This window comes from Mesitornis unicolor, unplaced genomic scaffold (genome assembly GCF_000695765.1).
Source record: "Mesitornis unicolor isolate BGI_N332 unplaced genomic scaffold, ASM69576v1 scaffold6424, whole genome shotgun sequence".
Classification (NCBI taxonomy): domain Eukaryota; kingdom Metazoa; phylum Chordata; class Aves; order Mesitornithiformes; family Mesitornithidae; genus Mesitornis; species Mesitornis unicolor.
Genome location: NW_010181968.1, coordinates 57,184 through 73,434, shown reverse-complemented (window position 1 = coordinate 73,434; position 16,251 = coordinate 57,184). Strand labels below are relative to the sequence as shown.

The following is a 16,251-nucleotide window of genomic DNA, read 5'->3' as shown; positions in this document are numbered from 1 at the left end:
AAAGTTAATCCATCTTTGTTCTCACTGACATGGAATGGAAAGAAAACAATTAAATGGGAGAGCCAGCCTAAAGCTGAGAACAAAGACACTGCACCAATATTTCAGGTCTTTTTCCTTCACTCTGAAGGGGAAAAAATTGCTCCATGCTTCATCCTTTGCACGTTATCTGTGGAGAAACAACGTCCCCGTAATTTCTGCTGACAATTAACCTTGCCTGTGCAGCAATTCTTCCCTGGGTCATCAGAGCAGCTATTTATACTCTCGGCCAGGGATGCTGTTGCCACTAAACGACTGCCCTTCCCCTTGGCCAGCCCTGCATGTGTGGGTAACGCTGATTCCCCCCAAAAAAAGACACTGATGGCTCACCTGAGTACCTGCACAGCACTTCTTCTGGGCAAAAACCAGAGCTTTAGTTGTGTGGACAGTGCCAGGAACTGGAGCATAGACATCAAAACAAAACTGCGGCCTGGGCTGCTGCTGGCTGCACTGTTTGCCCACACAGAGCAAGATTTCGGAGGCCAAGTCAAGCCAGTCCTGAGCTGGAGCCCAGCAGCAGGGGCTGGGGCACAGAGCATGGACTGGTCCAATCCCACGAGTGCTGGAGAAACACATTGGACCAGGGCTGCCAAAACCAAAGACCCTTGCTGCCACATGAAGCCACCCTGGGGAAAGATCAGCACTCTTGGGTGAAGGCCGTCAGGCCCACTGGTCCCCTGAGAGGTTGCAAGCAACCACCACAAGCCTTACATAGTCCTTCTATGTCTGTGCTCCCCATCACCCCAATCCTGTCGCTGCTGCAGGGTTAAGGTGGGCCTGGAGCTGGGCCAAAAACCCAACCCACCACCAATGCTGAGAGCACTCGGCAGGGGAAGAGCCCAGGGGGTCTGGCAGGGGTGAGGGTGGGGGACGCTCCAGCCTGCAGGGAGACAAACAGCCAACGTCATTGTCATTTTCAGCAGCGCCCAACCTTCTTGGTGAGTGGCGACGAGGAAGAGCTTTGCCTGGCCCTGGAAAGAAGGGGAGAGATAGGGAGGGCGGCACCGCCGTGATGGGGAGAGGTGGCAGGACAAGGCCTCCTGAGTGCCCACTGGGGCAGAGGAGCAATGATGGGGGCTGTCTGCCCCCTCCTCTTGCCCTGGGAGCTTTACCTCCAACATCTCCATGCCCACTTTGCACCCCAGTACAGCGCCAAGCAGGGGGCTCGTACCCAAGTTAACAGAAAGCGGAGGCTGAGGACATAGACAGGGCTTCCTGGAGGGACTTTGGGGCCTATCAGGAGCAGCGTGCTTTTGAAGTGATTTATTTCTCACCAGGGTTAACGAGGATGAGGCCCATTAGTCAGCTGGGACAGAAGTGTGCTTCCTGCCACCTCTTCCCTCTGGCAAGCCCTGGAGCTTTAGGCCCAATTATCCCCTGGCAACCACCCCAAGGGTGGGTCCCTCTGCAGCATCCCCAGACAGGCCCGGGAGAGCAGCGCTTCCTAAGAAATCAGCGCTAATGAGTCACTGTGGCCAATCGACGTGATTTAAAGCAGCAGAGAAGCTTTCCAGGCTCCCACCATGCCTTCTCCAAACTGGACACCAGAAAGGTGGCCTCCATCTCCCGAGCACAGCACTGAGCCAGTCCCACAGTTACCAGCCTCATTTGTCCCCAAGGAAACTGGCCTTAGCATGGGGGCAGGATTCATCCCAGGCAGCTTTCTAGAGCCTCCTCAGAGTTTTTCCTAGCACTTTTCCAGAAGATTTCTGGAGGTTTCTAGTTGTTCCCTGGATTATTTCCATTCTTCCTAGACATTTTCTGCTGTATCTATTCTATTCATTTCTAGACTCTTCCTAGAGGTTTAGTTAATCTCTCCTGGGGCTGTTACATCCTTCTTGCTTGGGTTGGGTTGGTTGATTGGTTTTTACAAAGTGGCACCTTAGTGACTGAGCAAAGCTCAGCACTGTAGCCAAGCGCTGTGTGACACCTCAAGTGGTCACGGAGCAGCATCCTCAGCAGCCTGATTAGCAAACTGAAGAAAAATGTAGAGGTTAGAAACAAAAATTCACACATATGAGATCATTCTATAGTCAGGATGGATTGTTTGGTACCACAAACTCTCAAAAACGCCCCATAGGACCTCCTTAAGCAATGAAGTCTCTTAAGTGATGCCCCCTGAGCAAAATCAGCCTGAGCCAGACGCATCGCTCGCTGAGGCATGAGACTGGCATCCTACCAAGCTTTGGTGTAGGTGGAAGAGCTTTATCCCTTATGAACTTATGGGGCCTGAGCACACGTACCCAAGAGGCTGCCCACCACGTGGGCCACAGAGAAGGATCAGAGCAGGCTCTGATCGCAGAGCTCAGCTGGTGAAGTCCCCCAAGGGAAACCTTGTCTTACTGATACCAAATGCACCAGAATCAACAAGCTGCTCATTGCGTGCACAGCCTTCTCTCCAGAGAGAGATGCAGACAGGCTGAAACCTCTGGAAGCCACTTACCATGCATACTCCTGCCATGGAGCAGCCATGTGGGAAAGCCAAGACAGCGGCTGCTTTTCTGCGTACAAGTCTCAATCCTAAACCACACAGTTCCCATGTGCATTTTACACGGCAGAGACAGAACACAGCAAGAGGCAGAGCCAGGGAAGGGAGGACAGGACAATTCCCAGATGTGTCTCCTGGTGTCCCCAGCCTGGCACAGGTGGCCTTTTACTTCCACAGCCACCAAAAGCTCCTCTAAAAAAAAAATCTGACTGCCCGAGCATAACCTTACCACGTGGCCTGAGGAGCAGCTCAGAAATCAGTTCAGGGCTATCTGAGGTTTTTACATTTGCTTGTGCCAAAGGAGCTCTGGCAAACATCACTGCCAGAGGCAGGAGTGGTCTTTCAGGCAGAATAAAATCATTTAGCACAAGAAACGAGTCTCCTGGGTGGTGCCCCAGGCAGTACACGGCTCAGTGGGCACTGCTCTGTGCATACAGATTTACACAGCCGCACCAAGAACCAAACCTGCAGCAAGCGCCAGGAATATACTGGCTACCCTGAAAAGTCTGTTATAGCACGAAAGGCTTGGCAAGTCCTGTGGATAGAAGTAGACTGTTCACAGCCTGGCCAAGGCTGCAATATAGGAGTTCAGGTCTAAGCCCATTCATCCCAGTATTTCTACTCAGACTTCAGCAACCTCCCAGCAATATCTGGCTGTCTGGCAGGTTGCTGAATGACCTGAAATGAGTTTTTATTTTTTTTTCTCTGCCCAGTGTCCTCCCCTTGCCATGGTATTTTGTAAGATGACACAATGCATTACTAACGAATTACCTGAAAAACATGAGACTGGCACTGGTTGTCATCAGCAGAACACACAGGAGTAAGGGAACCAGCACCAGAAAGACTCACACCATGTACACTTGTCCAGGTTCTGTTTCTTGCACCATAATACCAGGTCCCACTTTGAATGACCATGGAACTAGAGCAGCGATTCCCTCTTTGTTTCCAGTTTTACCAACAGTAACATTGTTCATAGCCATTTCAGGTTCATTCTTGGCTCTGCACCATGGGAGAACAGATCTGGATCACGCTGAAAACTGCAAGCTCTGAGCAGCACCCTTACCGAGACAGCATTTCAACTTCACGGACCTCTGACTGAAGCCTAGGACTCAAAGTTGGCTTTCAGTCCCATACCTCTGCTCTGTATTGCTTAAGCTTTGCAGAGAACAAAGACAGATTATTCTATTGCTATAGGAACATTCACCAAAAAAAAACCCCATCGGCTGGAAAAGCTCCCAGACTCTACATGCAAGATTTGCCTTCCAGCATTCCCAATGCACATGAGCCTGTGGTATGTTCACATGGAGCAAAACGTTCCCATCATATATACAATAAACCCCTCCTTCTGTTTAAGCACTGTTTCAAATGATGGAGCTTGCCGCAGCATTTGGCTCACAGCTGACCAGGGCCTGGCTCACCGGTGACGCAGCCTTTGAGGCGTTACAGCCAGACTGTGCACGTTGAGCCGCATTCCTTCCGGCTGACTGCTGCTCGCTCCATAGCCCTGGCTGTAAATCCCTCCTTGGCTAATTAGGCGCATCGGTGTAACGACTTGCACGTCTGGATTCACCCCATCTCGGCCTGTGATGTGTTTCTAGCTGCCTGCTCACATCAGCTGTTGTGCTCAGATTGGTGAAAGCAGTGAAAACACACAGGGGGGGGGAAAGAAAAAAAATAATTCTGCGAAACAAAGAGAAAGGTGCCCCATTTCCCCATCTCTAACACCCAGAGCCCCTCCGTCCACCCTACACCATCACACAAATACTAGGATGAGCAAAGGGGAAGATCAGTGCAAAGTCATTATCACAGAGGTGATTTGGAAGCAGATCTCATCTGAGCAGCTCTCCATAGCATCAGTGCTGGGCCAGACTGGAGCTGGTGACCTTGCTCAGCCTAAACGAGTGCTAGAGAAAGCAGAGATGTGCACGGATCCCAACAGCTCTACAGAGGTGCAGAGTCAGTCAAGCTTTGCTGGAAGAACGTGCACAACTTGGGTCTAGTTTTTAACATTTGGGATGAGCAGAAAAGAGGGTTGTTAGGCTTCCTTTTTTTTCTTTTTTTAAAAGCAGCAAGTTTTCTGTCAAGAGTTTTTAATATATTTATTTGAAAACAAGGTGTTGTGAAAGAGTACACTAGATAGCATATCTGTCCTTCAGCCATGAACACGGACTATCAGCTTTAGCTCAGCACAGATGAGGGCTGCATGCACTGAACAGCAGATCTTGATAGGAAAGTCTTCATGTCTGCCTTTCTGATATCAAGCATAGTGTCTTCTTTAGAGGACGTGATCCTGGAGGAAGGGGAGAGAGAAATCAGAAAAGCAAATGTATGTAACAAAGGCTTCTTGAGGTTGGCCCCACACACTCACCCCAGCCTGCCACTGACGCAACATTTACAGTTTTTAGCAAGGAGTTTGTTTTCCTGCCTGTCCACCAGTTCAAGTGCATAATCTTTGCTCTTGGGAGCACTGGGACATGCCAGCCCATATTTGGAAATAAAGCAGCTGGATTTCTGCCTCTCAGTGAGAAACTTGCACATCAGTTCAGGCACTTTAACCAAGACCAAACCAAGAACCGCACCATGCGCTGCCTGGAACAGATCTACAAGGATCATTATGTTGAGCTCAGAGACTGGGGTGTCTTTAAATTCTGCTAAGAAGTGCTGGGAAGACAAGACAACCCCAGAAAGCAGAGTAGTATTCCTCTTTCGAGCAATCCTGCCACATTGAGGTCAAGTAGGTGACAGCTTTCTTACATAAACCACCGGCCCCATCTGGGACCATCTTTCATGAGCTGATTATTCCCAGCTCAGCTGTTGCCTGTGACCCCATGCACTGCTCTAACTCTGCCCAGTGAGGCTCTACTCAAGCCTGCAAGATTAGAAACCAGATCCAGCACGACTGGGTCAGACCTGATCCAGAAGAGTGAATTTCTCTTTTGTTGCTGCCAAACTCTTCAAACTGGGACAGAGCATGCTTCTGAATCGGGCACAGAAGCCATCAAAGAGCTAAAAGCAGGGTGCTGGGTGCTGGTAACTGCTTCAGTTGGTCCAAAGATGCTTTTCCCTTCACTTGGATTAATAAAGGTGGCTCTGCACACTACACTGTACCTCAGGTCTTAATCATCAATGTACTCGAAGGGCTCTGGTGGTTCAGGTTCCTGCTCCTCTTCCTCGATCTTCGGACCATGAGCTGCCACGGGTTCAACCAGCTCCTCCATATCCTCACTGGTGTCCTTCAGAATGATGATGCCTCCGATGGAAAGCTGCAAGGTAAGTGCAGTGTTAGAGCTACTCGATTCTGCCTCATGGTGCAGTGTTTGTGGCCACAGTGTTTATCCTAGGCCATGATACACCTCAGCAGGAGTGAATTTCAGAGCAAAGTGTCCAAGACTCACCTGGATCCCTGCCTGATCAGGGCATGGAACAGACAGAGCACATCCAGGCACCTGTTGTATTTCCATTACCTAAGTCTTAGTTTGATATAAAACCACATCTGGATTCACAGCTTTACCCTAGTTCCAGTCTGGGTCTTTCCACATGAAAACTGATTGAACCATAATTGTTTTCAAAGGTTCATAGTTTCAGGGAAACAAAGCTTAGTTAAGCCTCTCTCTGTAGCCACCTCCCAGGAGGCTCTAAAGCAGAGCCTAATCTGATCACCACCTTCCACCAACTGAAGTATCCCATTAGCAGAACCTCATAAAACAAAGGGGAATTAATTACAAAGATGACAACCAAACATCCTGGCAGGCTAAAGCAAATTGGTGCGTCGCCAGGACTGAAACACAAGGTGCGAAGCAGCAGTGCTGTGTCATGCCTGTCTGGGATGGGAGCTCTGACCGCAGCAGGATTCCAGGCTATAAACAGCATTTCAGAGGAGCCTTTTTCTCTGGCATTCCCCAGAGCAGAGCAAAGCTTCAGAACAGCTCCATTTTGAAAGCCTCCTTGGTTACACACCCTAAAGCCCAGCAAAAAACCTGCACTGTTCCGTTCTCTTCAAAGCCTGTTTATGGGGAGGTTAAGGGAGGAAACTGCACTCCCTTCACCGAGGACTCAACTTCTTTTGAAGCTAAAGCAAACAGTTACATACGTCCACATCTCAGCTGTGTGAGTGGGCACTTACTGGACCACATAGCAGATCTTCCCAATCCAAACACCACTTGGGTCACCTCCACTTTTTAAAGAGTAGAAACCAAAAAAAATCCTTCCACAGCTTTGCTAAAGGAGACGTTTCAAAAGGGGACGATGCACAAAGAATTCCAATGTGCTGATGGAATTCCAGGAAATCCATTTATTAAAAACATGACTGTTTTCCTGGAAAAAATATTACTGCTTCTGAACACCGTTTTCCCAAGCATAAGCCTGCAAAAGGGGGAAGTCAAGGGTGTTATTTCTTGAACGAAAATAAAGGACCGAAGAATTTGACTTGGGAAATTTAGAGGTCAGGAATAGGCTTAGCAGCTTTGCAATATATTTGAGCATCTCACAGAAAAAGGTAGTTACCCCTTGGGCTAACACTAAAAGGTCTTCTTCATTCTCCACCTGACAGTCATATGCTGTCTTTTCCCTATGTTAACAGGAGATGAGGGCACTTTTCTAAGGTCAGATGTAACTGAATAAGAAGTCTGTTAAATGAAAAAAAACCAGCTCCATTTAGGTATAAATGCCACTGCAGAATAATAAAGCCCCAGCACAAGTCCTAACATATTTCATTGCTATGACAATGAAGCTGTACAACTTCTCAGCCCATTGTAAAGATCATGCCTCAGTCTCTACATCCTCAGCAGTGGTATAAATACACAGAGTATGTCCAATTGACTTCCAGGTTACAGCATTTGGCATATGTAGAAGAAGAAAGAAAAACGGTGAAAAGGTTTGCAGCAGCTCTGGCTCTCCCTTCACTAAAACTGCACGTGATCATTTGGAGAGAGGGACACTAAAAAGCAAATACGACAACAGCGACGTTGCAGATCTCTCAAGCACATTGCAGTGACGCATCAGCTGTGAGTGGCATCCTCATGTACACACAGAGCTTCTTGGGTCCTTGCACACCAGCCCAGCACTGGGAATACTCTGTCAAGCATACAGACTGGGAAGGTGACACTTACTGGTTTGAAAGGCTGGTACCGGCAGCTCTCTGTCATGGTGAGAACTTTGAGCTGTGCAGGCATGACTCTGGCTGGGTTGTCCAGAAGCTGGAAGTTGGGTTCAGGCTCCTTTTTCTTTTCCTTTTCATCCTTCTTTTCGGTCTCATCCTGTGGAAGGGGAGGAGAACACCAACATGGTTTTAACAGTGGTCTCTAACCCTTTCGCAGTTCAGGAGGGTAAGGCACAGCCTGCTACTCTTAGCAGAGGCAGCAGTTCCAGAGCATGGTGAGAAGCCATCCTCCTGCTGAGGAACACCTATCTGTCACCTGGCACAGGCAATGCCAGCACGGATCTAAGTATCATCGCGGCAACTGAAGAGTTTTCCTCTAGCTTCCCTTTCTGATACTTCCTCTATGAACTCACCACTTTTTGTTCACAACTGAAGAGTCTTTAATATCATTACTAAGCACATGAGAACTGCCAAAAGCTGCCCTTGTATTTTTGCAGCTATGCAGCCGTCACTGACAGCAGCTTAACCAAAATGACTCGACCTCAGTGACTCCCTAGGGAACTGCAGTTAAACCCTCCTTACCAATGACTCAGCAGCTGGAGGCAAAAGCTCAGAAGACAAAAAACACAGCATCCTTTACATACTTAACAACATGGGTCATGTTTTTCCTCTTGCTTGAGAATATCTGAGTTGCAAACAAAAAAAGACTGCAGAAAAGATGGCAACAACCAAGAGGAGATGATCAGGAACACGACTAAATGCAGAGCACGTCCTGTAACAGCAGACAGGACTTTCTCTGGCAGTGACTGCTTGTCACTGTGCGGATCTCTTGGAAGCTATGGATTAATCATCATTTAACAGGCATAAAAGACAAACATACAGGAAGACAATTAGACCTTTAAAACGTTAGGACAGTGGCAAAAGTTGACTCAAACACAGCAGGTGGCAGCAAGCTCCCTTTTTACTCTCCCATTTTTCTGTTCAATTCAGCCAAGAAAACTTTTCAGACATCTGGAGTGTACGCACACACAGACGTGACGTGTGAATCCCTTCTGATACACTGCTTCCTCTCAACACCGGTACTTAACTGTAGGTTGTAGCGATTTTAGAAGAAACATGCATCTGTTCAGCACATTTTGCTTAGTATATAGTGCTGTAAGAATAATTCAATATATAGTGCTGTAAGAATAATTCAAAGAAAAGGCAATGATTGATGACAAGGAGCCATTGATAAAGGAGCCAAATGACAAAAACCAGAGATTCTACATTGCACACACATGAGATGATTCATTTGCTGAGCCAACTGTACAGAATTCAGTGCCTACAACATGGCTGTATTTAAGTAGGTCTAGGAAGGTTTTTTTTACACATACACCTTTGATCTTATGCCACACTCCCTTCACATACCATTTGTGTGGTTTTTTTTACTATTAAAGAGGACAAAAATCCCCTGACCATGCTGATTTCTCACATAGATATTAAAGTGGAAGCAGAAAGGTTTCTACTGAGCTTGTCAGCGTAATGCATTTTCAGCTCACAGTTGTTCTTGACGTATTTGCATCTGTTAGCAGAGCACAAAAGGAAGGGTCCTGTGTCAGGGTATGGCAAGAGTTTTAGCTGCCATGTTTTCCAAATTACAGCAACCACCAAGAATTCATTATCCAGCCTTTTCTCTATCCCTCAGCTTGCTCCAGGATGACGCAGATGAGGGTGACAAGTTCCAGTGTCAGGTCTATGGGCTGGAAGAAATCATCAGAGGACCAAAGCAATCACCGTAACCACTGAGCAGCAGACAGATCCTGTGCTCAAAGCTCAGCTGGTTCTGAGCTGGGTGTGGATAAATGTTTGACATTTCAATAGATGGGCAAAGCACGCAAGAGATCTCTGCCAAAAAGGTGAACATTTCAGAATGGGGGGTTAAGCACATTCAAAACCAGGAAGTTTAAACTCTTCATGCTCTCAACTGAATTAGACACCACCAAACAACTGCTACAACACCTTTTTAAAAGGTCAGAGGACATGAAAGTATTAAGATTTTTTTCCACAATTAATAAGAAAAGTAAATGGGTAAGAGATAAAATTTCCTTGGTCTAAAAACGGCAGGCAATGAAATAATCCACAAAAGGTTCACAAAGTTAAAGGCACATAAAGTCGTCAAAACAAGCCTTTGCTTTTAAGGAAGTCCATTACTTAACTATATTGAGGAAAATTTATTTCTCAGAAATAGTGGATTCACAAATAATGCCACCACTTGCTTTTAGCAGCGTGCACACACACACACTGAGTGAAGATGCTAACCAGCGTATGCAGCACACTGGAATGTGTTAATGCTTTGCTCAGAACTATCACAGGTGCTGGGGGCACAGCGTTATGCAGCTGCCAGCTCTCACGACACAGCTTCCACATTTATACGGGGGAGAAAGAAGGCATTTAAGTTTCAGTGTTTGCACCCACCACTTCCATCTTCTCCTCTTCTTTCTTCTCTTTCTCCTTCTCCTTTTCCTTCTTCTTGGCTTTTGCAGTGATGGACAGCACAGCAGTGGAAACCTGGATATGTCAACAGAGAAGGTGTTCAGCGTGACCGTAGCACCGTACGCTGTGCTTCAGCTCCCCAGGCAGGGGAACAGAGGGAAATCAGTGCTAGGTTAGTTCTCAGTGCAGGTGTCAAGAAGATCCATTTCCCTTCCTACCCACTGCTGTGTTTATGAGAACAATATACCACCAGCAAAGCAAATAAATGGCACAGATGGGATAAGGAAATGCCATGAATGCAGACTGCGTCCAGCCACGTATGCACAAAGAGAGCAAACTTCCTAATTCACAGGTTAATCACTACTGTCTGGGTCTCTATAAGAGAGTTTTGTTGTTTTTTTTTTTTAACAGAGCAACAAATGGAATTTTTGTTACAGGAAAACCCGTTGCCAGAGTCTCCAAGGTAAAGAAATGTGTATACAGATACCCTTCCAGTGAGCACATCTCTCTGTCCACAGTCACTGACTCTGTAAGGCACTAACTTGCTTAGAGGGACAGGGAGCAACCACATTTGTCGCGTTGCTGCTGAGGCTTTCTAGGCTACATGTGAGCTCACGGCACATTTTAATTTTGGCCAGGGAAACTGAAGAGAGGAAAGATTTGTCTAATTCCCATCCCATTCCAAAGGTGAGAAAGCAGCTATGAGAAAAGAGCTTTGCCTCTCGTCAGAGTTCACTTCTGGGCTCCTTGGCAGTTTGGAAATCTGTCCTGTGCAGTATTCAATTCTGGTAAAACATTTTATGGTTTTCACACGCTGACATTCATCAGCATGACATGCCTAAGGTCTCCACTGCTGCAATTGCTCCCTGAGGGCTGCTCTGCCTGCTGCTGTGCTCTGCTCAACAGCTTTGAGCATCTTATGCCAGGAGACAAATTGCTTCCGCTATTGTTCCGCCTGTCATCCCATAGGGTCTCATCTCTGCCTTTTCAATATCTGGATATTCTCAGCTCCACACTTACCTTTTTGCAATTATTCTAGCACATGGCTCCACTGCCCTGAGCCCAGGCACACTTCTGTCATTCCATACGGGACTATTCAAGAAGTGTCCCACCTAATATCCTCAACGTTTGCACTGCTGGAGCATTTTGAAGACCAAGTCATGAACAAGGACCCCATTTTGCTCAATGCTGCACAAAGATGCTACACATACAAATCAGCAGGGCACAGAAAATGGTTTTATTAATCAATGCTTCTGCCTGATCACTGGAGACAAGGGAGGTTCCAGCATCTCAGTAGCACAGCAGTGATATCCCATGATCAGCAACAGTCCCAGGCACAGGGAGGAAAAAATAGCTAAAATTCTCTTTCAGAAACAGAAGCACCTGCCAATTTTTCCTTTGCCTTTTAGATTTCTTGTTAGTGCCACCAAAGTCAGTGTTTGTACTAGGAGGGAGAAGGGGTTAGTCTTTCCAACCCAGATACCCAAATACCTTTTCTTTCTCCTTTTCCTTTGGTACCTCAAGAGGTGGGGGGTAGGCAAATGTGGACGGCTTACAGTTGGACTTGTACTGGACTTTTGGCATCTAAGACAGTTAAAAAAACTGTTAGAGAGGAGAAAAGCAGGGAACAAAAAAATCCACAGCATAACAATTACTTTAGCTTAATTTTCCTTCCAGCAGAGACAAACACAGATCCTCTGAAGAATACAAGCTTCCCCTTCTCCCCCTCCGGAAGCTGAAAAACTGTTATCAGTGGCAACAGTTCAACTAGAACAATGTTATTTAATTATTCTATAATTCGACTCTGGCAAGCTCTCCTAGCTGTCTCTGTACACTCCACACTATTCACACCATGCTCTGTTTTCATTGTTTTGAAGCTTCTGTGGTTTCGATGTTGTTGCTGTGCCTGCTCGTATTAACACTAAATTGGTTTAAGATCTAAGTGAAGATCTGCTCTGCCAATGCACGCTAAAGGCAAATCAAGCACTGCCCGACATTCACCCCTTGAAAAAGGACAGCGCATTTTGGGGCTGGGTTACCAATGTCACATATTCTCTTGGCTACTTAAGCAAGGGCAGAAAGCGTCTTTTGACATCCACATTCTTAAACTGAATTAATTTCTGCAGTATCTCAACTGTCTTCCTTTACAACACATCATGGAGCAAGAAGGGAACAGGACTGCTCTGAGGAAGCAGAGTGGTGTGGGTGTGGTGCAGCCCATAATATACACACAGCTTGCAGCTGGCTTTAGTATGCAAGTCAAGTTATAGGACAGCCCATCTGGGTTCCCTGGAAACTCTAAGAGGTGGGGAGAGTGAGACAAAATGGCAGTGGAGCCAAGCAGCCAAAAAGGTGCTGAGCAAACGGTGTACTGCCAGGGAGAGGCAGAGACAAGGTAGCAATGCAACCTCTGTGAAGTATTCAGGACAGAAAGGAAAAAAAAAGCCCAAAAAACCACACAGCATTTTCATGCCAACCTCTCTCTTCAGAGTGAGAATTTTGAGCTGTGTGTACATTGCCTCAATGCTCGGCCCAAGGCAGCTGGACAAGAGCAACCAAGAGCCAGAAGGTTTTGGACCAGGGAGCTGGCTCGGTCCCACAGAGGGGCTCAGTGCAGCCCAGCCCTGTGCATGCTCTGTGCATCACAGAATAAACCTGCAGCAGCAACAGGAGGGGGCTGCACACTCCTGTGGAAGTCACTAGCTCAGTCCTTCAGCACAGGAGACTCAGCATGGTGTGCAGCTTGCAGGGGCCATGCCACAGCTGAGCAGCACAAGAAAAAAAGCAGTGCCCATGACTGCTTGGTTGAATGTTGACTCCCCAAGGAATCCAAACACATCCTGCTTTCCCACTGCTAGCTTTCCTAGGGGAGAATAACACATAATTTATTTGGAAGGGCAGGGGGCAACACACTTTTTTTTTCCAATAACCTTGACCTTCTGAAGTGTTATTAGGGTGGTCTCTGTCCACATACACTGACTCGAGTTCCTTTCTTCGCACGCTGTTTTGAAGTAAAGAGGTCAAAGTCCGCTCTCTACATTTTTCTTGTCCCTATTCCCACCACCAGCTCTGCAATTTAAGCCTGCTTTTCAGACTTCCTCCAGTTAGCGCCTGTTCTGGCACAAACAAGCTGGAGACATGCAAAGAAAAGCAAGAAATCTATGCACACCCCTCCTTCCCAGACCACTTGAGTGTTCCAAGCAGCTATCAGCACCTCTTCTCCTCTCTGCTCGGCACATACCTTCAGATCCTTGTTAAGGCCAATGACACAGGTTGGGGTGAAAGCCAGCGACAAGAAGTGTGACAGAGGAAACCAGAACCAGAACTGGGTGAAGACCAGAACGCCCACCACAGAAGGCATGTGAGTATGTCCTGTCCTTGACTGCAGCGAAATAGTCACATTATGGCCCCCTGTAACGAATCACGAATGAAATAAGTTAGTTAACACATTCCTGGGTATTACAAAGACACCTGGGCAATGCACCTCCAAAACAGCTGCACAAGCCACAGTGAATACAGCCCCTCCATGCTCATTTTGCCAGGATGGATGTTAAACCAAAGTACAGAAGGCAGGGAGAGGGGGAGAAAAAGGCAAACCTTTGCCATAAGCAGTTTTAAAACACAGCATAGAGATGATCCACAAGACAAGACTCCCAGGGAAAATGGTGGATATAAAGCAGTGCATACAGAAACTTTTCTTTCTGCATCTGCCTCCCCAAACTGTCAGTTATTCAGAAGAAATATGCCTAGGTTTTTATCCTACACCATCTCAGTAGGAAAAAATGTAAACTGCAGCAGCTTCAGAAGTTGCTCCTAGAGGTTATCCATCTAAGCAGCAAAGAGACAAGCTCCTGCAGTCTTTGCAGCAAAATTACATCTCTGCCAGACAACCAAGTCGTAGCTTTGTACTTGCAAAGCAGAGACTAAAACAACTCCATATGTTGATGTAGTGCAGGAACGTCCAGCTAGAAACCAAACTGAAAGATTTGGCTTGCAGACAGAATGAGAAAGTGTTAATCTGATCTTCAGGCTTCTGATGAACGCATTGATTCCAGTTGAAGAGAGCACCAGGCAAGTCCATTACTGCTGAGAAGACCAAGTACAAGGAGGTTAACTTTGTTAAAGTATAAACACCCATTCCTTGCAAACTTGGGAGTGCTTTACAGCTGAAAACCCCCAACTGGAGTAGCATTCCTCTGCCTCGCACAAACAGCCACCTCGATAGCGTCAGGCAGCAACGGAGCTGTCTGAGTTTTAAAGACAAGCACAATTAATTTGTGCTGCCAAAACTAATGACAGTCCTGAATGAAGCAGTAATCTCATCTCAGGTATCTGTCAGCGTTAGTCCCAAGAGAAGCAGTGGAAGATGGAGGGTTTTGATGCCCTCCTGTAGGATACTCTGCATACACACTATCTCCTCGCTTTTCCTTTTGTGATAGCAATAGATCTCCTCCTGTCTGACTGCAGAACTCCTTCCAGCCACCTCTCTGAGGAAAGACAGTTATATTCTTGTCTTTTACTACTGCTGGGTCTGCTCTGCTTCTCCTTATTTTCTCCGACACCAACCTCTCACCCTTATATTTAAATTTGCTACAGCATTAAGGAGGGACTGCCCGAGGTCTTGTGCTACCCTTAAGCATGTCAAACACTGCACACTCAAATTTCTGGTCTTCTCCCCCATCTTGACTTGGAACTTTTCTTCACTGCATCACTGCATAAGGGGTAGGTCAGAAATCTGCAGATATTCTGGATCGAGCAGCCCAGTGAATGTTGCACAAGCAGAGTAACTAGACTTTTATCAAAGTTTTAGACTTCAATTTTCAGAATTTATTTTAACTTTTAGAATTATATTATCCAGTCTCTGGAACTTCCTGGATGAATAACAGATTTCATATTCAAAAGATGCTGTCATGCTACTTCTTTCTGCTGTCTTACACCCACACACAGCCCACCCTCACTCCCAGGGTTTGGCAGGCAGCAGGAAAGGTGGGGAGACACGATATTGCACAACTGGGATTTATCTTCATGATTAAGTAGCAGCCCTGACAACCTGGAAGGGAACACATTTCACATCTTTGGCTGGCTGGATGAAAGCTGTGACAGGATGCCTGAAAAAAATATAATTATAAAAACACACAAGAAAAATGTTTAGGGCTCCTTGGGTCATACTGCAAGGAGCATCTCCCAGAATTCACACTGCCACTGTGGCAAGGTTTGCTGGATTAAAGTGTCGGCTGTGAGGATTTTCTGGTACGAAGTTTAACGTCAGTTAACAAGAGGAGGAGTGCAGCAAGCAGACACAGATGATTTGCATACCCTGATGAACTCCCCCTTTACAGAGCCATGGTGGCACTTGGTAATACTCTGGTAGCATACGCCAGGACAAGGCACCAGCACAAGTCATCACCTAAAGATGCTTAAGCCAATTTCCACCTCTGGCCTAGGCTGCCTCCCATTTTCAAACAATATCAGACCATTCTTGCCTCTATCAGCACAGACTTACAATCTGTTTCATCCATGCAGTGAATGAAGACGACCTGAACTGTTAGCAGCAGCATGGAAAAGTCAAAATCTCACAGGATGAGGCATCAAAACCCCAGCAGAGTTGATTTCAGCATGTGCCAGCAACCTGACTCACGTGGGCAATGAAGCACAAGGTAGCACTAATCCAATGGACAAACACATTAGCACGGCATAATGGCTTTTTTTTCCTAAATACCAGAAAGTTAGAATTAATTTTACATAAAGAGTTCATGAACAGAGACAGGCAGGAAAAAGGTGGGAAACTGCAGCACTGAATTCAACATGGGGGAGAGCAGACCTTATGCATCAAAGTTCACTTTTTGTACTAAAGTCTTTAACATCCAAAGTAACACAACATGCAAGAGGCATATTGGGAGAGGCAGCAGTGAGGAGATCAGCAACTCCTTCCTCTGTAATTTCCATGACACTTTCATCACTCATGATAAATGACTCCAAACTATAAAGAATTTGGTACATTCAGCATTGGGGCTGTCAACTGCCTCTCTGGCTTCAGTCTGCACTGCCCAGTGCTCCACCTTGTCCTCAACCCATTGCATCGCTGATCCCACCCAAACCTTTCCCATGTATCAAGAAAAGGATTTTCCAGATAGGCCACAGAGGTATTTGTGTAGTG

At 46.6% G+C, this 16,251-nt stretch overlaps 1 protein-coding gene across 1 annotated transcript in view; it reads right to left on the bottom strand.

Annotated features, from left to right (window-relative positions):
- Positions 1-4,604: 4,604 nt before the first annotated feature.
- Positions 4,605-16,251, bottom strand: part of PSMD1 (proteasome (prosome, macropain) 26S subunit, non-ATPase, 1) — a gene marked incomplete at its 5' end in the record, with an annotated part of 67,041 nt that continues 55,394 nt past the window's right edge. The window contains 6 exons of the mRNA XM_010183596.1: positions 4,605-4,814; positions 5,633-5,787; positions 7,633-7,779; positions 10,077-10,169; positions 11,586-11,678; positions 13,336-13,505. Coding sequence (XP_010181898.1) covers positions 5,641-5,787; positions 7,633-7,779; positions 10,077-10,169; positions 11,586-11,678; positions 13,336-13,505 — 650 coding nt within the window. The remainder of the gene's footprint in view (positions 4,815-5,632; positions 5,788-7,632; positions 7,780-10,076; positions 10,170-11,585; positions 11,679-13,335; positions 13,506-16,251) is intronic.